The 24,295-nt window shown below is 42.7% G+C and overlaps 1 protein-coding gene across 1 annotated transcript in view; it reads right to left on the reverse strand.

Moving 5' to 3' along the window:
* mapkapk2a (MAPK activated protein kinase 2a) overlaps positions 1-24,295 on the reverse strand; it is a 49,216-nt gene that overhangs the window by 17,598 nt on the left and 7,323 nt on the right. Inside the window, exon 2 of the mRNA XM_083661736.1 lies at positions 5,997-6,136. Coding sequence (XP_083517862.1) covers positions 5,997-6,136 — 140 coding nt within the window. The remainder of the gene's footprint in view (positions 1-5,996; positions 6,137-24,295) is intronic.

The raw sequence follows: 24,295 nt of genomic DNA on the forward strand, positions 1-24,295 counted from the left end.
ACCTCAGTTCAGCAAGGCAATCAAAGCTCAGTCACACCTGCTCATCATTCCCTCTAGAGAAAAAAATCAATTTATTCTACAACATGTCCATATTTTGGGGAACTAGGAATGGGTGGAGACTCTGGAGATGATGTGCCACTTGTCCTCTTCTCCCCACTTATACACATCCCTGATGACATCACAATTGCTCAAGTGACATCACTGATGATATCACAATCGTGACTGAACCACATCGCCGCCAACCACAGACTTGCTCAAGTGAGGAAGGGTGAGTTAAGGAGGGACAGAATGTAGGGAAGCAGTGGATGGATAAATCAGGGAGGCGGTAATGCAACATAAAGGATGCCAACTGCCATAATCAAGTCACATCACTGATGACATCATTCACAATCGTGACTGAACCACACCACCACACCAAACCAACCACTTATTTTAACTAATTTTAACTAAGATAACTGAACTTTATTTAAATTTTTCTTTAGGGTGGAGAATAAGAGAACAATAAGCTGTAGTTCCTTCCATACGGGAGTTTTATTCGCCCCTACAGGTGTAAGAAATTGAGGGCACTCTGGCATTGAACCTGCACTATTATACTTTCTCTTTTCCAGAGCCTTTGGTTTGCATAGTCAGAAGAACACAAAGTCCACCTCAAACCTTTCTCCTGATATCTCAACAAGTCAGAAGAACCAAAAGTCCACCTCAAACCTTTCTCCTGATATCTCAACAAGTCAGAAGAACCCAAAGTCCACCTCAAACCTTTCTCCTGATATCTCAACAAGTCAGAAGAACCCAAAGTCCACCTCAAACCTTTCTCCTGATATCTCAACAAGTCAGAAGAACCCAAAGTCCACCTCAAACCTTTCTCCTGATATCTCAACAAGTCAGAAGAACCCAAAGTCCACCTCAAACCTTTCTCCTGATATCTCTCAACAAGTCAGAAGAACCCAAAGTCCACCTCAAACCTTTCTCCTGATATCTCTCAACAAGTCAGAAGAACACAAAGCCCACCTCAAACCTTTCTCCTGATATCTCTCAACAAGTCAGAAGAACATGAAGTCCACCTCAAACCTTTCTCCTGATATCTCTCAACAAGTCAGAAGAACCCAAAGTCCACCTCAAACCTTTCTCCTGATATATCTCAACAAGTCAGAAGAACACAAAGTCCACCTCAAACCTTTCTCCTGATATATCTCAACAAGTCAGAAGAACATGAAGTCCACCTCAAACCTTTCTCCTGATATCTGAACACTTGCCAGGGTTTCTTTCTTGTTGGTGCTAAGCATAATTTCAGTGTCAAAAGGCAAAAGGTATCAGATACAAAGGCCCTCAAAATACAACCATAGTAACATCTCAGAAGAGTGTCGTTCACTGGAGCACATGCTACGCCTTGACCAACAGATGAGCACATGACATGCTCTGAGGACTTGATGACTGATGATGACTAGGCCAGAAGGTTAGCATGTTTGTCGTCATGGTCCAAATTAACTGGCTAAATAGAGCCTATTTTGTATTGAGGACTTCTTGTGTGAGTGCCACCTTTTGGACACGTATCTCTTCTCAACTTGTTGTGGTCATATAATGGGGACTATTTAAACTCAACTACAGAGCTTGTATAGAGCTTTTATTTGGTGGGTTTATAAGGACGGGAATCCAAGCACACATTTCTTTCTGTGCATAAACTAAAGGAGGATGACAACTTCAGCAATTGCAGCAGTTTCTGTGGCATGCAGAACGCTTATCATCATCATCACAGGAAACAATTATACAGTCGCTTTGAAAAATCTAATTTGCATCTATCTTTTTAGTGCCAAATGAATTTTTAACAATTGCTGACATTTTGAAGCAGGAAACACGAGGGCTGTGCAATATCGATGGAAAAATCATGTCTCTGTATTTTCTATGAAGTGGGCTGAATGTTCATTTCCAAGTCAAAGCCACATGTGAGAAGTCACAAACTCCTTTTTAAAACAAGAATGATGAAAATCAAATGAAAAGACAGAGTTTCCTTCCCTGACTATAGAGGGTATGCATGTGATGTCACAGAGGCAGAAGTCACGCCCACTGAGTCACAGCAAGACTGAGCTTGAATGCAGTAATCAGCCTAGATAACTGACACCTGCTGCTCAGGGAGGAATTTGACACTCATTTTGACACTCATTCCTGATTGAGGGGGCGTGTTCCAGTGGGTGTGCATACCCTCTATTGGTGTTTTCACAAAATATATATATTTTTTTATCATTCATTTTTTATTTTGTAGGCAAAGCATACATTCATACAATATATACAGTATATATGACTACCATACAATTATGAATATTTATAAACCCACTTATCCCTTCCCACCCCCCGCCCCTTACCACCAATCCGGCTATTGCAACTGACCATATAAATTAAAACAAAAACAGGCAGACATCAAATAAAAATGATCACCTAATCAGAAGATCTTTTAACTTTGAAATTAAATCTGTCCATACTACAATCGTGTTTGGTTTTGCATAGTTAATTGTTGCTGAAGATAGTTCCAGGTATGATATGTCCAGAAAGCTCCGAAGCCAATGAGTATGTGATATATCATGTGGAGGATTCCAACGTTGAGCAACAATCTTCTTGGCGGCCGTTAGACCTGCTAGCCAGATATTACGTGATTTTCCGGTGAAGACGATATGCGAGTCATCATTCAACAAATGTGTTTTCACAAAATATTGACACAATGAGATTTCTGAGAAATAATCATCACTAATGTGGATATAATGACCAAGGCTGGCTCAGACTACAGGATTTTCGGGCCGATTTATGCCCGGTTCACCCCTCCCGAGAATCGGAGGAGAAATCTGGCCTGGCAGCTTGCCAAGCTTGGTCGGGCCCGACGTTCGGCACCGATTATCTTGTAGTGTGAGCGGTTTTGCAGATCCAATCTTAAGCCTCCCGATCTGCTCACAGTCCCGATCATATCAAACATGTTTGATATTTAGGACTGAAAATCTGCGTGAATACATCATTCTGCTGCTGCGCAAGACTCCCGTCATTATCGTTAATTGACGCGGCTCATTTGATGCGCCGCACTGCAGGCATCAGATAGGCTACCAAATACCAACAGCACAGAACCATGAGTATTTTGGGGAAAATGTCACTAATTTATATCACAATGAATGACCAATGAATAAAAAGTTGTTATATCGTAGTTTTGAGCCCCTGCCAGTCAGAGGCTGTAATCTCCTACCTGTCTATCAGGCAGTGTGGGGAAAAAAGGCTTTGCTGCTGCGGGAAGCAATTAGGGATGGGCATTTCTAGCAAAAACACTATTCGAAATTCGCTGGCCAAATTCGAATTTAATTCGAAATTCGAAAATAAAAATAAAAATGTAAAAAAAATTAAAAATGTATTTTATTTTTATTTTTTTGTGTGAGTGAAATGTTGCATTGTCTCCCCTGATTCTAAGTCTACGGCTTTATTAATTAATATAAAAAGCTTCTGCTGTGGATTTTTAGCTCAAACAAGCATTGCACCACTGAAGTAAAGAACATGTTACATGACATTGACATTTTCGAAAATAAAAAACAGTTTTGACAATCATGAGTGGTTCATTAAATATTTAGTAGGCTCAGGTCTGAGTGCCAAAGGGGTGCCAAAGTCACCCCCTCTCCCTCTTCATGGGATTTAATCCCCCATTCATTTTTCCATAAACCTTGCTTAAAATGCTTATAAAAATTGTTTTACTTGCTCAAACCAAGCGATTTGACTATACTTAGAATCAGGGGAGACAATGCAACATTTCACTAAAAAAAAAAAAAAAAAAAAAAAAAAAATCGAATAACAACGATTATTCGAAAATTCGAAATTCGATGCCCATCCCTAGAAGCAATCAGTCTATCCAAACTTTTGCAGATCTCATCATGACATGCAGCAGGGGAATATATTTTGGTAGCCGATGTGTTTGTGTTCTCACTTGTACAGACAATATAGAGTTGCGTTGTTTACACGCTTGCTAACTACCGTGAGATTCATTTGTTTGGGGAGCATATGCGAGGCAGGCATGAAAATGAGGAAAACAACGAGAGAGGTGGGGTGGGGGCAGAGCGCTTTGGTCACTGCTGGAACCCCATTTGACGCTCCAAAATCGAAACAGGTTCGGAGTATGGCCGGGCGTCAAGGTGATTATCCTGCCGATAATCTTAATAATATCCTGTAGTGCGTGGTGCGCCACATTTTCCAAATCTTGTAGTGTGTGCATGTTTGAGATTCTAGAGAAGATAATCTGGGAAGATCCTCCTGTAGTGCGTGTCACTGCCAGATTTCAAAATTGGCTAGGATTGTCAGAATCCTGTAGTCTGAGCCCACCTTAAGTGGGTACAGTAAAGGCAAATAATAGAGCAGCTAGAACAGTCTGGTAAGATCTTTGTTTTGGTTGTACCGTTGTCTCTGTGCTTACCCCCATTAACATCAACAACAACAACAACAACCTAGGAACGCCTCTGATAGGTGAAACACACAAGCCACTTTCACACAGAGATTCCCCAATATCGCTGTTAGGAAGGGCCGCAAATAAGCCACCTTTTTACGCAGAAAGCCATTTCTAAGTGCTGCTTATACACACAGCAGACAGCTTTCCACGTTGACGTTCTATCATGGAGATGTGAACAACAGCTGTACTACCTGCTGCCAAGCAGAATAAAAATACAGTAGTAGTATTGTAACATTGATTGAGGATGGTTTTGAGGAGAGACTGACATAACAGAGGAAATAACCTCACCTGTCGCCCACGAATGGGATTTATCCGATGCACACAAAAAAAGGTTTTGGGAGAAAACAGCGAGAGGAGGTCTTCTGACAAGTCGTTAAGCTTATGTCCATTAATTTAATTACTGTCAATGTTGTTTGAGCATAAATAATATAGCATACTACTAGATACTAGATATACTCTACTATGGCCTACCCTACTATTCCATCTAAAACAGGGGTTCCCCAGACTTCAGAATGCCACGGCCCACTTGGAGATCTGAAAATCTGCGTGTTGAGCGTTGAGCAGCATTAATCGACGATTGAAAACTATCGAGTTGCTCTTTACCGTTACAACACATGCCAGATGGGAGAAATTGTGGAATTTTATGTTTTTTACTCAAGTTTTCTCTCAACGGGAGAGGGACTGTTCTGTCAGGGTGAGTACAGAGCTACTGCATCGCAAATGACAGACATAAGTGTGCATAGACGCATTGTAGACAGGCGAGACTGCAGTAACACTTTGATCCGAGGATAAAACGTGAAGCTCATTCATAAAATGACAGCTGTCGTTTTTCTGAATGAGTTTTCCGCCTCGCCAGCTTAGTCTTTTACACAGAGCTTGGTTCGGGGCTGTTACTACCTGCACTGGCAGAACCAAAGGCGGATGATATTTGTGACATTTATACAGGGGGCGCAGCGTAAGGATGGCGGAAGGACCCCGGTTTTCTTCGGGTGTCTAAAAGGGGTTGAGTTACAGTGACAACTCTGTCTGTTCATGAAAGTTTTGAATGGAGATCTGACAGACGCACACGTCGTCAGCCATGTACGGACAACGCACAGCTCTCACTGAGAATGAATTGAAATGAATGCTTTTCCTGATGTTTGTCGTTCACTCTGTTCCGTGGCTGATTGTTGATCAGTTCAATCTAGTTAGGCTCATTCTCTATGAAGTCCTTTGAAGCATCCATGTGATAAAGGTCTATATCAATTAACAAACTTTAAGTCTCCAATTGTAGACACAAAGTGCCACAAAATCAAGCATTAACTTACATTTAAAAAAGATCTGCCAATGTCAAATTGAGTGTGTGCGCATGCGTGCACACACACATGTGAGATGGGGTTTGTGTGTGTGTGTGTGCGTGCGTGCACACGTGGGACGGGGTTTGTGTGTGTGTGTCCATGCACACACGTGGGATGGGGTTTGTGTGTGTGTGTGTGTGTGTGTGTGTGTGTGTATGTGTGTGTGTGTGTGCCCGTGTGTGTGGACATGCACTCACCACTCCATGACAATAAGCAGGCACTTCCTGCCCTGATAGAGGTTCTCATAGACATCAATGATGCGCACAATGTTGGCACAGGGCGACGCCCTCCAGTGGAGCTCCACCTCCCTGCGGGCCTTGCCACAGTCCTGCAGCATCTGGACAAAGAGACAGAGGCGGGGAGGGATCACAATTACCATCGGTGACTGTTTAAAGAAGTTAACACTGGGCACTACACTGACTATGGGTCTAACTTACCTGTGACATTTCCTCAACTAAGTGAACAATTAGTGGGGGGGCGGGGGGGGGGTGCAGAAAATAGACTCCAGGTAAGAGATTAATCAGGTATAAAGGTGTGACCTGAAATCATGTCTTGTACTGGATTACAGAAACCTAAATCGTAATTAGTAGTGTAAATCACTACTAATTCACTAGGAGTAAAAACTAAACGGCAGAAGAGCAGTACAGTGCTGCCATCAGCTGACAAAACTCTGAAAAGATGCTGTGCAGACTCTTCTCAGTCCGGGTTTGTGTGAATGCAGCGCCCTCTTTGGGCAACACTCTGCTACTGCACCCATCAAGAACAGTGCACAACAGATTTGTCTATTATTATGCATGTGCTACTTTATTGATCCCTGATGAGGAAATTCAACTTCAACAGGGGGGGTCAGAGTGGAACGTCCGATACAGAGCAGCATCTCTGGGCCGGGTAGGAATTCAGTGTCTTGCTCAAGGGCACTTCAGCAGGGTTGATGATGCATGCTGTCTTGGGCCCCGGCCTTCTTGTGGAAGGATGGCCTACAGTACGAAGCCACAGTGCAGGTCATATAGTCTAGAACAGTGATCCTCACTATTTTCTCCATGAGAGCCACACTAGCGTTTGATTTAGTTTTTAGTTTATTCAATGATAAAACCAATGATAAAAAATTTAGAACCAATGATAAAAATGTTAGAAACAATTATAAAAATCATAAAAACATTCAGACCGACTTTATTAAAAAAAAGTAATATATATATACTGTATATATATATATATATATATATATATATATATATATATATATATATATATATATATATATGTGTGTGTGTGTCTGTGATATAAAAAACCTTCAGGCCGACTTAATAAAAAATTATAAAAGTGATGAAAACATTCACACCGACTTGATTAAAAAAAAAAATATGAACAGATTCTGATGTCCAGTCTGTCTCTCTCTGGTATGCAGCTCCACACACCTCCAGCTCAGTAAACAGCCTGTGCTTTCCTGGTTCACACAGACACACAGGACGTTGCACACAATGCACAGTGGCACAATTATCCACATGAGAGCATGAGAAGTGCTGGTTGAAGGCCCAACCTTCTGTTTCTTAGCAAGAAGAAGAAGTCTTCATAGATCTCCAGTCTGGCTCTCTCTGTCATGCAGCTCCACACCCAGCTCAGTAGGCTAAACAGCTGCTTTGCTTATCGTTAAAACTCCGACGCTGGGAGGGGGGGGGGTTAACGTGACTCGATTGTTGCAGCTTGCGCATTTCGTCGTGAACGATAACGAGGAAATGCCAGCTGCAACAATACGCCCTGTCTGAAGCACTCTTTCTGCTCCCTCCCACTGACCCAATCCCTCCACGAGGCATTGGCTTGTTTGCAGTGTTGCCAGATACCGGTATAGGGTGAGTTTCAACCCCCATTTGGTGCTCCAAAGGGCCACAAACCTGGCAACCATGCAGTTTGACACCGCAGTGAGGGAATTGTTTTGACAGTGATTGTATTATTTATATCAGCCGTGAGCCGCCAATGAAAGAGTCTAGAGCCGCCATCGTCTCGCGCGCATCGAGGATCTAGGGCTAGGCTCTAGAAGGATGGCCTACAGTACGAAGCCACACTGCAGGCCATATAGAATTGAAGTAATAGTCCAGTATGCTTGTTCTCTTGTACTGTACCTGAATGCTAAGCTAAAAGGTGCATCTCCTCCTCCAGGCAGGCCTACCGGGCCTCTAGCATCTTGCTCCAAAAGGAGATCTTATGCAAGAGCCCAGCGAGGGGTAGTTAACCTACATGCCTCGACAGGATCAGTGGTGCAGCGCGAATACCGGCATCAGGTGTCCGTCTGCTAACACATCATACTTGTACATCGTGAAAGACACATATAGAGAAGAACTGAATATTTGGTCAGCAGAAGAAAAAAAAGGTACTGGTGATGTACTGGGTCTGGACTGGGTCATCATCTGACCTGGCCTGCTGTAAATCACACTGAAAACGCCATGGAGACACAGTCACAGGAAACTCCCTTACAGTAGTAAAAGAGTTGCTAGGTCAAATTTAGGCCTGAAGCTTCAGACCATCTGAACGGGAAAACATCAGCTGAGCCACAGTGATGATCACATCTACCTACAGGCCAATCTATCAATATTATATCAATATTGGTTGGGATATGAGACTAGATATTGTCTTAGATTTTGGATATCGTAACATTGTGATGTGGCATAGCCGCTAAATGGTGTCTTTTCCTGGTTGTAAAGGCTGCACTACAGTAACGTGTATGTCATTTTCTGAACTTCTCACACTGTTCTAGCTGTTCATTATTATTTGCCGTTACCCACACTTAGTCATTATATCCACCACATTACTGACGATTATTTAAAAATGGCACCTTGGAAATATTTTGTGAAATCACCAAGAGTCTGGGAAGGAAACCCTGTCTTTGCATTTTATTTTGATTTATTGTGCCTCTGACTTACAACTGAACATTTAGCCCAATGTGTGGGATTGTTGGTCCATATCAGCCAGCCCTACCAGTGATGACGTTTCCACCTGTGGTGGTGATGTTTCTACCCGCAGTGCTGCTTCTACCCTGCAGGTGGATACTTGCTACTATGCAAACACACCATACAGCTGACTCTGGCTGAGATCCGAGCTGATAATGCGAACCAGACCGCATCCAATCACAATGAGCTTTGTGCATTTATATCTTGCATTAACATGTGTTTTTCCTTATCCAGATAAGATATCCCAATATAAAAATCACAGTTAAATACCAGGTGTAAAAATGCAGTGTTAAGGTTAGCAGAGGCTACGCTCAGTGCCCTGGTCAGGTCCCCCTTAATCAAAAAACGTATTTGGCCAATTACCACTACTTCCTTTCATGTTTTTATGACCTGTAGCATAGCTCATAGTGTAGGCTAAATTGTAAAATACTAATTAGTAAATACTGAATTAACTAGTAAATTTAATAGTGTTTATTTTTACACATTTAATTACAAGCCATAAAAATGGCCTCAAAACCATACCAAGCACTGGGAGAACATGCCATTTGCCCCAAAGTCAAACAGCGGAGAAAATATTTGACAGACAGACAACAGAAAGAATTCTGCCTAGTAGCCTTCACAATGAGCCAGCGTCTGTCTATGTCGGCGTGTCTAACATTCCTGCCCTGCCCACGGCCGCCACACAACAGTGGGCCTGCTTCCAGCGCTGGGACAGCCAGAGTATCCAGTCTGTCGTCTGGCCCGAAGTACCAGACTGGCCCCTCCACCCACCTCCAGGCTCCAGTCAAACTCAGAGCCTGGAGTACCAGACTGGACCCTCCACCCACCTCCAGCCAAGCTCAGAGCCTGGAGTACCAGACTGGCCCCTCCACCCACCTCCAGCCAAGGTCAGATTGAGTCCTTTCACCCAGCCTACTGGAGGCACTACTCCACCCAGTTCAACCTGGAAAGTGCCTAAACTTGAACGCAACCCAGCTGAAACCAGCTGATGCCCAGTAAAGACCCAGCTGAAAGCAGCCAATGCCCAGTAAAGGTCCTGCTATGAAAGCTTCATGCTCTGTCTCTATTGTTATGATTGCATCCACACTGACTATTCTAGTTTTAAACGAGTGGTTTGGAATTTGAAGCGGGGGGTCTTAGGCTGTGTGCTATTTTGGTTTGAATGGGAATTAGACATTAAATCATGAAAACAATGAAATGGAATGCTTCTAAAAATAGGTAAAAGAAATCTCAACTAAATCTGGCTTGAGGGCATACAGCCAACTTCATAATTATCTGCACGTTATTTGTTACTTCAACTTCATATTAGTATTTACTATTTTATATTTTTTTTAGACTGACAATATTCCTCTGCAAATACTAAAAGTCTAACTTATACTAAGGATTGCTTAGTACTGTTCAGTTACTGTTGATTCCCTCACTGTCACTGAACAGTTGTGTTTTGGCATCAGTGTGTGGCGTCTGTTGGAGAGCATAGTGTGATATGTCAGTATGAGGATGTCTCGTTCATGTCTCCTCGGTGTCAGAGTGATCTGTCTGTGTGTCTGTAGACTCAGCCCTCAGTCTTAATCCGTTTCACTCCTGTAAGACTGAGAATATTACTATTTAAATCTTTGCATAACGTTAGGTGGTGCTGTTGGAAGCCTTGCATCGGAGAACCAATCATGAGTGTTGTGGGCGGGCCTGCTTTCTGGGGGCAGTTCTCATGCAGAACCAGTGTCTCGCAAAACATCATCGCATTTGCGGAGAAACATATTAATCACTTAGAAACAAACATAACCTGTTAATAGGACGTGTTTCATCCGGCCCCGGCGGCTAGAGGTCTTTCCCCCAGCGATAAGCCCGACTCCCGAGGCTAACGTTACAGAGCCTGCTGATGACTCACAGTAGCAAGCGGACCACTTCCGGGTAGGAAAAATGATTGTAAAATAAACCACAGCTATAAATTTTGTTTGGAGCATATCAGCTTCATGCTCTGTGATAGGACTATGATAAATGGCATTGCCGCTACCAAATAAAATTCTAATAATAAATGTAGGCGTGTCTGCTGCCGGCGGTTCTCGCCGGGCTCGGCGACACAGTTTCTGACAGTGAAATTCCCAGACGTTTGGTGGCGCAGCTCACCAAACGTCTGGGAGCCGAGACTAGTGTGTCTGTGGCCATGTCCCATCTGTTCTCCATACAGGGACATGTATGATTGTCCACATATCCTCTCAGACAGGCAGCAGGGTCACACATGATCAAACACACTCGTAACAGAGCCAGAGTTACAGTTACAGTACAGGCAGGGCCACACATGATCAAACACACTAGTAAGTAGTAACAGACAATATTGACAAAAAAGTGAATTTTGGACTCTGGTTGAACCCCAGGCCGGAGTTGACAGTTCAACTGTCTGCGATATGATTTAGCAGGGCGTTACTGGAGAAGTTGCATCTGTGCTCAACTAACCTGCCCTAGGTAAATAAAGGTTAAATTAAATCAATAAAATATCATTTAGTCACATCCGGGATTATTTGATTCAGAGGTAAAAGGGCTGGAGAGACCCACTGAATCAAATATCACACTTATGTTATAGAAACACCACTTCAGCTATATCAAACGTATCAAAACCCAAGATGGAAATATCTATCTTAATTACAAACTCATAATACACCTTATTATTTGTTACCAAGCAGTAGGGCTGTCAAAGAATATTCTATATTTGAATACATATTCGAATATTAAAATTAAAAGATTTGAATATGAAAATGTATACTCGGGATTATTATTATTATTAATATTATTATATTTAACCAGGTTAAAAAAAGGCCAAGAGGGCAACATAAAAACATACATCGTTTGCCTGGTTATTTAAAAACATTACAAAAGTGTAGGCTACTACTGTACTAATGCTGAGCAGTGAGCAATTTACAATGAATATGTAAATTCACCCCTTCACACAGACATTCATGCACCGATGTCGGCAAGCTGCCACGCAGGGTGCTGGCGCTGCCATCGGGAGCAATTTGGGGTTCAGTATCTTGCCGAAGGACACTTGGGACGTGCAGACTTGAGGAGCCGGGGATCGAACCACCGACCTCTTTCATCCAAAGCGATTTAGTGGACGACCCACTCTTATCTCCTGAGCTACAGCTGCCCCCCATGTGAATGTGAACATTGAACATGAAGCCGCTGACCTGTATCTGGCACCATCTCATGCTGTCACATGATTGGCTGAATGGGTAATTGCATGAATAAGCAGGTGTACAGGTGTTCCTAATAAACCGATCTGTTTACAAAACCTTATATATAAATAACGTTTAATACGCACATTGAGATGGTGGAGTCTGTCTTTGTGTCGGCACGTTGCACAAGAGTGTTCAGTTCAGGTCAGTTGAGGTCAGGAGCAAAGTGAGTGAATGTCCAGGCAGGCAGGGTGAAGTGACCGTCTTTGTTACCAGGAAGAGCTGGTATGGGATGATGCCGCTGCATCGCTCTCTGCTTTATCTCAGCGCTGAACACACAGCAGAGTTCAAGCACCCGCTGGGACAGAGCAAACAGGGGCGGGTCCTGCCTGCGTCACTCACAGTCTCAGTCAAAAAACATCAACCTGGGTACACGCATCCAGACCAGAAACACCCCCAGACACTAAGCAAAACATCAACCTGGGTACACGCATACAGACCAGAAACACCCCCAGACACTAAGCAAAACATCAACCTGGGTACACGCATACAGACCAGAAACACCCCCAGACACTAAGCAAAACATCAACCTGGGTACTAGGGATGGGCATTTCTAGCAAAAACACTATTCGAAATTCGCTGGCCAAATTCGAATTTAATTCGAAATTCGAAAATAAAAATAAAAATGTAAAAAAAATTAAAAATGTAATTTTTTTTTTTTTTTTTTTGGTTTGTTTGTGAGTGAAATGTTGCATTGTCTTTCCTGATTCTAAGTCTACGGCTTTATTAATTAATATAAAAAGCTTCTGCTGTGGATTTTTAGCTCAAACAAGCATTGCACCACTGAAGTAAAGAACATGTTACATGACATTGACATTTTCGAAAATAAAAAACTGTTTTGACAATCATGAGTGGTTCATTAAATATTTACGGTAGTAGGCTCAGGTCTGAGTGCCAAAGGGGTGCCAAAGTCACCCCCTCTCCCTCTTCATGGGATTTCATCCGCCATTCATTTTTCCATAAACCTTGCTTAAAATGCTTATAAAAATTGTTCTACTTGCTCAAACCAAGCGAATTTCAATAATAAAAGTCGACCTTGATAATAACAACGATTATTCGAAAATTCGAAATTCGATGCCCATCCCTACTGCGTACACGCATCCAGACCAGAAACACCCCCAGACACTAAGCAAAACATCAACCTGGGTACACACATACAGACCAGAAACACCCCCAGACACTAAGCAAAACATCAACCTGGGTACACGCATACAGACCAGAGGCCTGTACCACGAATGGAGATCAACAGATCCAGGATCTGACCCCTTGATCTGGTTTGACTTAACCAGACAATCGCAATCGAGCTAAACGATACCACGATGGTGGTTATCAGCTGGGTCTGTCAATTTAGGATTTCCCTATCCAGCTCTGAGCTCGTGCACGTGAAAATGCATGTGCACAGGAGCTCGTGCCCATGAAAGAGGCGTGGTTTTTGTAACAACTACTAGCCAATCACAATGCAATATGGACAGCTCCGCATTTTACAGCGTCAGACACACCTATTTCCTCATTCATTCAAAGCGCACATCAAAGTGTATTAATTATAGCGGAGCTTTACTGTATGTCAGAATCAAAATCCGTGTTGGATATGAGTCTGTTACTGAAGGACTGTCTAACGTCGTTAACGCTTTTATTCACATCAGTCATTTTGATTTCTTTGAAGAGGCTTTCTGCCTCCATGAGCCTACAGCAGTTTATAAACTCAATAAAACCTGCATGTCTTTTTTGCAAGTTGAAGTATAATGTGTAATAATCTCAGTCTAAATTTCCAAAATGAGATTTTAACTCTTAATGCTGGATATTTTAATGAATAATAAAAACACACACCCAAACTATAAGAAATGGCTAGTATGAGCTAAATAGAGATAAACAGAGTTAAATCCTACCCTTTCCACATAAAAAGCATTGCTAAAATAAAATGTCGATATGGACATCAACTACTAAACAATAAGCTTGCATCTGGGATTGGTTCAGTTTAGGGCTGCAACTAACGATTATTTTCATTATCGATTAATCTGTCGATTACTTTCTCGATTAATCGATTAGTTGTTTGGTCTATAAAATGTCAGAAAATGGTGAAAAAATGTTGAGTCAGTGTTTCCCAAAGCCCAAGATGATGCTCTCAAATGTCTTGTTTTGTCCACAACTCAAAGATATCCAGTTCACTGTCATACAGGAGTAAAGAAACCAGAGAATATTCACATTTAAGAAGCTGGAATCAGAGAAGTTTGACTTTTTTTCTTAAAATATTACTCAAAACGATGAATCGATTATCAAAATAGGTGTGGATTATTTTTCTGTCGATCGACTAAACGATTAATCGTTGCAGCTCTAGTTATGCGCTGCTGGTCGTTTAATGACTTGACACATGTTACTCTGCTGCTGTTCATCTGTTATAGAGGAAGTGGGACATTTGCATGCATGTGTTGGAAAAAAGGAAACGTGCTCCGAAACTGAGAATCTCCCTTCCAGATATAGCAAACCTCCCTCCAAAAAACAAAGACTTCCTACTGTCACCTGCACACACGCACACACACACACACACACACACACTGAGACACACACACACTGAGACACGCACGCACGCACGCACACGCACACACACACGCACACACATACACACACCCACACACACATACACACACACACACACACACAGACACACGAGCATGTGCACATCAGTTCTCTGGTGGTGTTTGCATGACTGCATAGCCCCCCATCTGTTGTGGGTCCTTTGAGGCCAAGCAGTGAGCCTTGTGGAGGAGGAGGGAGATGACGGGGGGAGGGGGGGGCAGATGGGCATACAATGAGCCCCCTCTAGTCAAAACAATAGCCCCACAGCCTGGGGCAGGACCCAGGGAGGTGAGGGGAGCCTGGGGCAGGACCCAGGGAGGTGAGGGGGCTGGGGGAGCATCGATCCTCCACCTGCTGCTTGGGAGCCGAAGCACGGGCGATGGCTGGTTTACAGAACCCAGAGCAGGTTGTGTGGAGCAGAGAAATGACGGGCCGGTCGTAGAGATGTAACGGTACGAAAATTTCACGTCGCGATTATCGTGACCAAAATTATCGTATTATCACGGTATTCGTAAAAAATTGCTGAAAATGTTCAAAAAGTACTGAGAGACTCGCTGAAATCATTTTACGTTTTATATTGAAAACTCAGACCCGAAAAGGATTGATACACTCACTGAAATCATTTCTCCAAGGCTGCGCGTCTGCATCTGGGAGACTGTTGCCAACTTTGGTTGATGATGGACAGTATTTACCATGTTTTTCAAAGCACTGTAATCACGGTACCACGGTTTTAACGATAATGAAAATTTGAAACGGTACGGTTATCGCAAGGAATTTTATCACGGTTATCATTAAAAGCGGTTATCATTACATCCCTAGCCAGTAGCCAGTCGTAGTGTTGTGCAGGGGACAGATTACAGAGGGTGAGAGGGGTTCAGTTTGGGTCAGTCAGAAAAGCCTCTTACCTGACCCAAAAGGTTAAACAACAACCCACCGATATAATAAAGCTGTGTGTGTGTGTGTGTGTGTGTGTGTGTGTGTGTGTGTGTGTGTGTGTGTGTGTGCGTGAGTGAGTGAGTGAGTGAGTGAGTGAGTGTGTGCGTGCGTGTGCGTGATTTGCCCATTGTGTGCTGGTTTCTCTGTGAAGCAGCAAACATGTTTGTGTGTCAATGGGACATGATCTGATTAAAGACATCTGCCAGTCACATGACAATCAGATAAACATATGGTCACATGACAATCAGATAAACATATGGTGGGGGGTGTAAGTGTGTGAACACACACACCATGACGCAGGGATTGTGACAACTGTCGGACAACATTTTGATATAATATAATGCATGCTGACAGCGGCTGGCTAATAAGAGCATCCCTCTATTAGGGATGGGCATCGAATTTCGAATTTTCGAATAATCGTTGTTATTATCAAGGTCGACTTTTATTATTGAAAGTCGAAATTCGAAATTCGAAAAAAAAAAAAAAAAATTGAATGAAATGTTGCATTGTCTCCGCTGATTCTAAGTATAGTCGAATCGCTTGGTTTGAGCAAGTAAAACAATTTTTATAAGCATTTTAAGCAAGGTTTATGGAAAAATGAATGGCGGATGAAATCCCATGAAGAGGGAGAGGGGGTGACTTTGGCACCCCTTTGGCACTCAGACCTGAGCCTACTAAATAATGAACCACTCATGATTGTCAAAACTGTTTTTTATTTTCGAAAATGTCAATGTCATGTAACATGTTCTTTACTTCAGTGGTGCAATGCTTGTTTGAGCTAAAAATCCACAGCAGAAGCTTTTTCTATTAATTAATAAAGCCTTAGACTTAGAATCAGGGGAGACAATGCAACATTTCACTCACAATTTTTTTTTTTTTTTTTTTTTTTTTTTTTTTTTTCCGAATTTCGATTAAAAGTCGACTTTGGCCAGCGAATTTCGAATAGTGTTTTTGCTAGAAATGCCCATCCCTACCCTCTATGTGAACTATTCTTCTTCCTCACATCAACAACTGTGGACTCAAAGTGGGTCTACAACAACATAAATGGCAATGCTATAATCGTGTGTGCGTGTGTGTGTGTGTGTGTGTGTGTGTGTGTGTGTGTGTGTGTGTGTGTGTGTGTGTGTGGACTTCGGACCTGAACCAAAACATTTTCCATACTCTCCCAGATTTCTTTTCCAATTCACAAACTATTCAAGACTTGGAAATGACCCAATTTTCCAGAGCTGTGTAGGAGGAACCCTGTGGTGTCGTGGCCCGAGGTGCTCTGACGTCTACTCTAACCTCGATCTGTGTGTTTGAGCTCTGTCAATCACGCTCCCATGGCAACACTGTTTTCTTAGCAAACTCACAGAACCACAGCTGCTTGTGAGGCTACAAAAGGTTAGCAGCACGTTGAGTCAGTCTGTGCAATTTGCCTATAGCATTGTCTAATGATTTTGAAGGGATCAAATCATCATATTCTCCCAATTACCACTCCACACTTTGAAGCTACAATCTGACCCCAAGTCAGATTTAAACTCTGTTCAGTTCAGTCAGACAGACACGTGACATCCTGGTTATCATCCAGGACAGCTAGCTGCAGGCAGGCATGCATCTGTTTAACCAGCAGGTGTCCTAGTCCACAACACATACAGTTATCATTGGGTGCTGTGAGTAAAATCACACACACCAAAACAGTGACACACACTGGAGAGAGAGAGCCAGCAGGACATTCAGCAGAGAACGATGACATCTGTAATGTACAAAGAACCAGCTGGCACACTTCCTCACAGAAGCTCAGTGACCAGGCTGCAGAAACAGCTGGCCCACTTCCTGAATCCTGACAGAAGCTGCGTGTTGAAGAAGAGGGAGAGAAGAGAGATGGAGAGAGAGAGAGAGAGAGATGGAGAGCAGGGCTGGGTATTGGTTCAAATTTCACAATTCACAAGGTCCCGAATCGATTAATCCCGATTCGATTCGATTCCGATTCGATTAATTTCAATATCGATTTGGTTAGTGATACTAAAACATGTTTTTTGAGCTGTAACCTGAATTACATGACTGTCCAGTTATGTAACACAGGGGTTGCGCGGACCGGTTGTCAATTTTAATGGTTTTAGTTACACATATATTTACTCACCAGGTGGTGACAAAGGGTAAATAACAGCCTTTTCATCTGTCAATAAAGACACTTTCACAATTATGCACAGTGATTTGATTTCAGCCTATAGGCTATCATTTCTAAAAGTAGATATTAATGATCAAACATTTTTCCATTTATGTAGCCTACAGTATTTATGTTTTTGTTTCAACTACAAACATAAACGTCAACTTGAAACTATGTTTCAACTACCACACATAATATTATAGCCTATGTTTATTTATTTTTTTAAGGAAAAAAAATTAAAAATTAAAAAAATTAAAAAAATCGACCTCTGGACATATGAATCGATATATCAAAGGATTAAAATAAAAATCGATTCAAAATCGGAGAATCGATTTTTTTTACCCCAGCCCTAATGGAGATAGAGAAATAGAGATGAGATGGAGAGAGAAATTGAGAGAGATGGAGAGAAAGAAATAGAGAGATAAATAGAGAGATGGGAGAGAGAAATAGAGAGATGGAGAGAGAGAGAGAGAGAGAGAGATGGAGATATCAGATCAGAGTGCTGCAGAGTAAATGAGTGTTTTTGGGGCAGATGTGTCCCTCCTCCCACCTGACCCGACACTTCCTGAGTCATGGCAAGGAGCCTAAATAGAAGGATAAGACATCAGTCGCGTCACAGCCATCGAATGTTGCCTTGGTGTCAGACTTTGGGGCCAGTTCTATAGGCCCTTTTCACAGAAACCATTTTGAAGTGGCAAAGCAGGACGTAAAGCGTGTGTAACATTAATTTAGGAACACCCAAATGGAATGGAACCATCATTAATGGTATTGGTTACGCCTGTTTTACCACCTAAAGACGGTTGCTGTGAAAAGTTCATTTAAGTAAATGGGGCGTGGGCAGGGTACTATAAACCATCATATCTGTGCCGTTTCATTTTTAATTGAAAAATCAATTATTAAAGAAAACGCATTATGTGATGACGATGATGTTTTTCTCATGTGAATATTGTGCACGTTAAGTTTTCCTTATTATGGGTCTCTAAACAGATGATGGGTCATGGCTTTGTCCAGCAGCTAGTTGCACATAGCTCAACTCAAGCCCCTGTTTGGTCCAAAATACAGCTAGATTAGCTAAGTACATCATGATACATCAGTCAACATCATCTCATGTGTTTTCTTTAATCTGATGGAAGCATTGATGATTGTTTATAACAGTGGGCCTTACCCTGTCCGCCCCATTCAATTCAATAGAACTGGCCCCAATGTCAAATTTGAACGCTATGACATAGGGATGTCACGACGATACCCAGGAATGGAAGGATAATCGGACGCAACCGGCCATCCCTCCAGGACCTACACGCGGCCAGGACACTGAAGCGGTCTCGCAAGATCATGGCTGACCCCTCCCACCCTGGCCACAAACTCTTTAAGACACTCCCCCTACGGCAAGAGACTGAGGTCTGCCAAGACCAGAACCACCCGCCACAAGGCCAGCTTCTTCCCAACCGCCATCAGCCTCACCAACAAGGCCCGGAAACCCCTTCCGCCAAGGGCCTCACCAACAACCCCCCCCCCCCCCACACACACACACACACACACACACACACACAAACTCACTACCTCCTCCTAAACTCAACTGAACCCCCCCCCATAAAACTGGAACTCATACTGTATCTAATTTAATGCCTGTCTAACTGGGACTGTAAATTGATGTAAATTCCCTGCACATTAATGCCTATTTAACTTAGCCTGTAAATTTCATGTACATTCAATGTAAACTCTTATCTAACTCTGACTGTAAATTCATGTAAATCCACTGCCTATTTAACGTCTATTTAACTCAGTCTGTAAATCTCATGTAAATCCAACGTAAATTCATATTTATCATCCACAGAACACTTCACCACTCATGTACATATTGTATATATTGACTCGATTTGATTGCACTTGCAACTTTGCGATTGCCGTTAGTGATCTTCCTACTTCTTATCCCTGTATATTGATGTAACCGCTACGCTGCATACAGACACTAAGACAAATTCCTCGTATGTAACTTGCATACTGTGGCAATAAAAGTGATTCTGATTCTGATTCTGAAAATATTGATACTCGATACGATTTTCAATACCACGCGAAGGGGATGACGACACATCAACAGGCATAAAAATAAAGTTAGACAGATGGACAGACCCACACTTCTCCATAATCTAGGCCTGATAAAACTTTGAATTTAGACAGCAGATTGGCCCTGCTCTAGCCATCAGAACACGTTTAGCTTGTTGAAGCAACAGCTACCCACCAATGATAGGGAGGGACAAATCTGTGATTTTTCATTAAAAGAAAGCACTGATGGTATCGAAACTGTTGCAAATGAGTATTGTATCCGATTCTCACTTTTAGTATTGATACTTATCGATATTATCGATACCTGTTGCAAATGAGTATTGTATCCGATTCTAATTTTTTGTATTGATACTTATCGATACCTGTTGCAAAAGAGTATTGTATCCGATTCAAATTTTTAGTATTGATACATATCAATACCATCGATACCTGTTGCAAATGACTATTGCATCCGATTAAAAGTTTCAGTATTGATACTTTTCGATACTATCGATGAATACTTTTGACAACCCTACTACGACATCGGTGATGTCTTATCCTTCCTTTTTGATCAACCTTGATTCCTGGTGTTGCATCAGATGGTTGTTGTGGCCTCATCACAGCAGCAACACACACACATGCTGCTTTGAAATGGTTTGTCTGTGAGTGAGTCTGGGCTTTTGTCCTTCCTGGCCACTGCATTCTGTTTCCAGACACACGGCCATGATGACACCCGACCAGGGAAAGTCCACAGACACATCACGCTGATAGAGCTTCCTATTCTCTTCTCCTCCACGCTTTGAAGACATGTTATCTGATAGCTCTGATGAAGCTTTGCCTCAGTAAGCAGGACTAGCCGCCTGGCCTCAAATCAGTAGTAAATCTAATCTTTCGGGTTCTGATATTCTTACAGAAGCATTGGTTTACCACAGTGTCATGCCTCTTAGCAGCTGAGCTGAATAATGCTAAGTTTGGAACGGGCCGGCACGGGGCGGGGGGGTAGGGTGGATCTCACTTCCCTTTTACTGATAAGACCATTCAGCGCCATTCAACCACTTGACTTCCTTATTCGGAGCAACATATATCACGAGGGGAGGGAGGAGGACAGGCACAGGCAGAGCAAGAACCTGCTCAGTCACACACAAACACAACCTGAAGTTAGTGGGCGTTGTTGGGGGAAGACGGGGTACAGAAAAGTACTCAAAGACTGGCCTTCTGGTCTGATGAGAGCTCATCAAGGAAGTACGGCTATGTAACCTGCATTTCAGAATCACTCTGGGGGTCATATCAGCTTGGAAATCACTGTACCAGAGTTCAGTTTGGACGAGAGCGAGTGGAGGCAGCTAGCTAGTCCTGGGTGTGCGTATGTGTCACGACCACAACGCCACATCCTACCAAACGCACAAACACACACACACACACACACACACACACACACACTCACACTCACACACACTCACTCACACACACACACACACACACACACACTCACACACACACGCACACACGCACTCACACTCACACACTCACACACTCACACACTCACACACTCACACACTCACACACACACACAGAATGGAAGGTGAACAGAGATTAGAAGACGTGGTCCAAAGGGCTGGTGGAGGCGAGTGAAACAATAAGAACGGCTACTTGCTACCAGATCATCTGAACGGCAACGCTGTTAAGTAGGGGTGGGGGAAAAAATCGATTCACCTAAGTATCGCAATTTTTAATGTCACGATTTTTTGGATCGATCTTTTATTCCAGAATCGATAATCGCAAATTTAAAAAAAAAAAAAAAAAAAAAAATTGGGTGCTTGCAGTCAGGCCACTCACTGAACAGCAGGCCAGGCGCCGCCTACTGGTTTACTAGTGGTTTTATTACTTTATTAGTTAGTCTGAAGTAATAATTACACTTCAGGGTTAAAGTGGGTGCATCTCATTGTAAAATTGGACTTCAAACGGCCCAAATCTGGCTTCAAACGGCCCAAATTTCACGCGCGTTGGCCCATATCGGCCTGGCCTGCTTGGTATCTAATGCCCGGCCTGAATTATGATCCCAGTCCGCCCCTGTTTTTAACTATATCGCCCAGCCCTACTCATGATATATAATATACAGTCTCTAGTGTATGATTCAACTTTTCCCATGTTCTAATCTAGTGTAAAAAAGTAAACAAACTGAAAAAAGAAAAGAAAAAAATAAACAAAAATCGCAATAAATCGTAATATCGAATCGCAATAATCGTAGAATCGCAATACTTAAGAATCGCAATATAAATCGACTCGGCACCCAAGAATCGTGATAGTATCGAATCGGGAGATAAGTGAATCGCCACAGCCCTACTGTTAAGTGTAAATCACATTTGTCCAAAGCGGCTTATAAAAGCAAGCTTAGCCGTCACTAAAGAGCTTTTGCTGCAGCTAATCCTGTCATGTAAAAACAAAGTCACATCATCTGAAGGGTGAACTGAAAAGAGATCTTATTGTGTTAAGTGAGTGAGCTGCCAGTGTTGTTGTTGTACATGCTGGTCATACCAGGGACAAAACAACACAGACTTTAACAGCAGAGGAGGCTGGTGAGTGCACTAGGAGAGGGAGAGTAAGGCCTTGGCCACACTGATCCGTCAGAAAATGGACAGAGCGGATAGACGGACAGATTTATGTCCGTTGCATGTACAAGTAACCTACTTGTACAGCAGGTGGCGGTAAGCACCTTGAAGGTGTCAGCGACCCGCCTATAAACCGAGAGAAGAAGAAAGCTGCCGTCAGCTAGCTGTTAGCTCTGTGCGCTACGTTACTTATGTGGCAATAAAATGCCACCGAATGACCAGATTAGATGGTGAAATCAGACGGTGACACTGACTATCACGTTGTACAACAGCGGGATGGTGTACACAGCATTAACTATAGCCTCCTTCACCGCCTCGGCCGCCATCTTCTTTGAAAAGTTGAAACAAATCTCGGAACGCCTCCTCTTGAGACCTCGACTCTGATTGGCTAAACGGACAGTGACTATCCGACCATCCGAAACGTCCATCCAGAAAAAGTTCATCCCTCTTCAACTTTCTGTCCATCAAAACGTACGCAAATTTTCTGGATACGTACGCTTCTGAGTAGGGATGCACCGATATGAAAATTTTGGCCGATGCCGATAACCGATATTAACATTGCTGTTATGGCCGATAACCGATATTTACCGATGTCGATATGATCTGTATAAAAACACATTTCTATGATAATAATATTTTGTACATACTGAAAAACACATGTAAACACTGAATTTGAAAAAGTAATGCATTTCTTTATTTCAAAAACATTTGTAAAAGCCCATAAATCATAGATTTACTGCATTATTTCATCTCAATGTGAAGAATTTGGCTGATACCGATAACCGATATTAACATTGCAACATCGGACCGATACCGATATGTTAAAAAATGACTAACATTGGCCGATACCGATATGATTGCCGATATATCGTGCATGCCTACTTCTGAGTGCTCCACGGACAGTCGGACAGCTGTCATTGAAAATGAATGGAAGTGAACAGAGAAATGAACGCACACGGACAGACACCACGGATCAGTGTGGCCAAGGCCTAAGGGGCCGTCTCCACAGGAAGCAGTTCTTTGAGCCGCCACAAGGGCCTTTCTGCACTTCATTCTCTATGGTAAGGCACGTCTGTCTTCTTAATAGACCACTAAACTAGAATTTAAAAAGTATAAAATGATTTATTTACAGAAAACAAAAGTCCACATGGATCCGGATCAGTCGCCTATTCTCCTAGATGAGCAACTGACCCTGACTAAGAGACTGAGGCGAGCTTTTATAACCTCTGTATATATACCGTATATATATATAACAGGTCAGGTCATCCCAGGACACTGTGCCTGCAGTGCACAGCGCCCCCTAACTCTTGGAGGAGTAATAACAGACTTTATCTTATTTTACTACACATAAGGATGCTCTAGGAGGAGCACTCCTCTTCCCAGCAGCACCACACCTGGCGTTTAGGTGCTCTCGGTGGAGAGTGTTTTTGGGCGGAGCGCTCTGTGCGCCTTGAGCAGAACAAAGTGAAACTTTGGGAGCAGAGCGCTGCTCATCAATGTGACTTTTTTGCGACAGCAACAAATAAGCGCTCTGCGTGCGCTGTGTGTGTCTGTGCGTGGTGGAAGCACTGGACTTGATTTCCAAAGCACTCCGACCTGCATACAGGCCTGTCTGTCATGTCTGCATGGCTGTGGCTCTTCACTCTGGATGAAGATAAGACTCTCATTCCTGCACATGCGCTTGATACAAGAACATGGAAGTCACCTCTCGCCAAGTCCCGCCCTTGAAACACAGACGAGCCAATCACAGTTAGTAGCAGCGGCACAGTGCACTCACACGTCCTGAGCTACAACAGAGAAGCATCACACATCGTGATGCTCCTACGGTTTGATGGGCTTTACATTTTTATACGGTTCTAAGTTGAAAAAATGGGTAATGCAACATAATACGAGGTATGCTGAGAGGCTACTAGGCAACAGGGTATATTTTATATTAGGGATGGGCATCGAATTTCGAATTTTCGAATAATCGTTGTTATTATCAAGGTTGACTTTTATTATTGAAAGTTGAAATTC

The sequence above is a fragment of the Poromitra crassiceps genome (genome assembly GCF_964638095.1).
Source record: "Poromitra crassiceps genome assembly, chromosome: 27".
Taxonomy (NCBI): Eukaryota; Metazoa; Chordata; class Actinopteri; order Beryciformes; family Melamphaidae; genus Poromitra; species Poromitra crassiceps.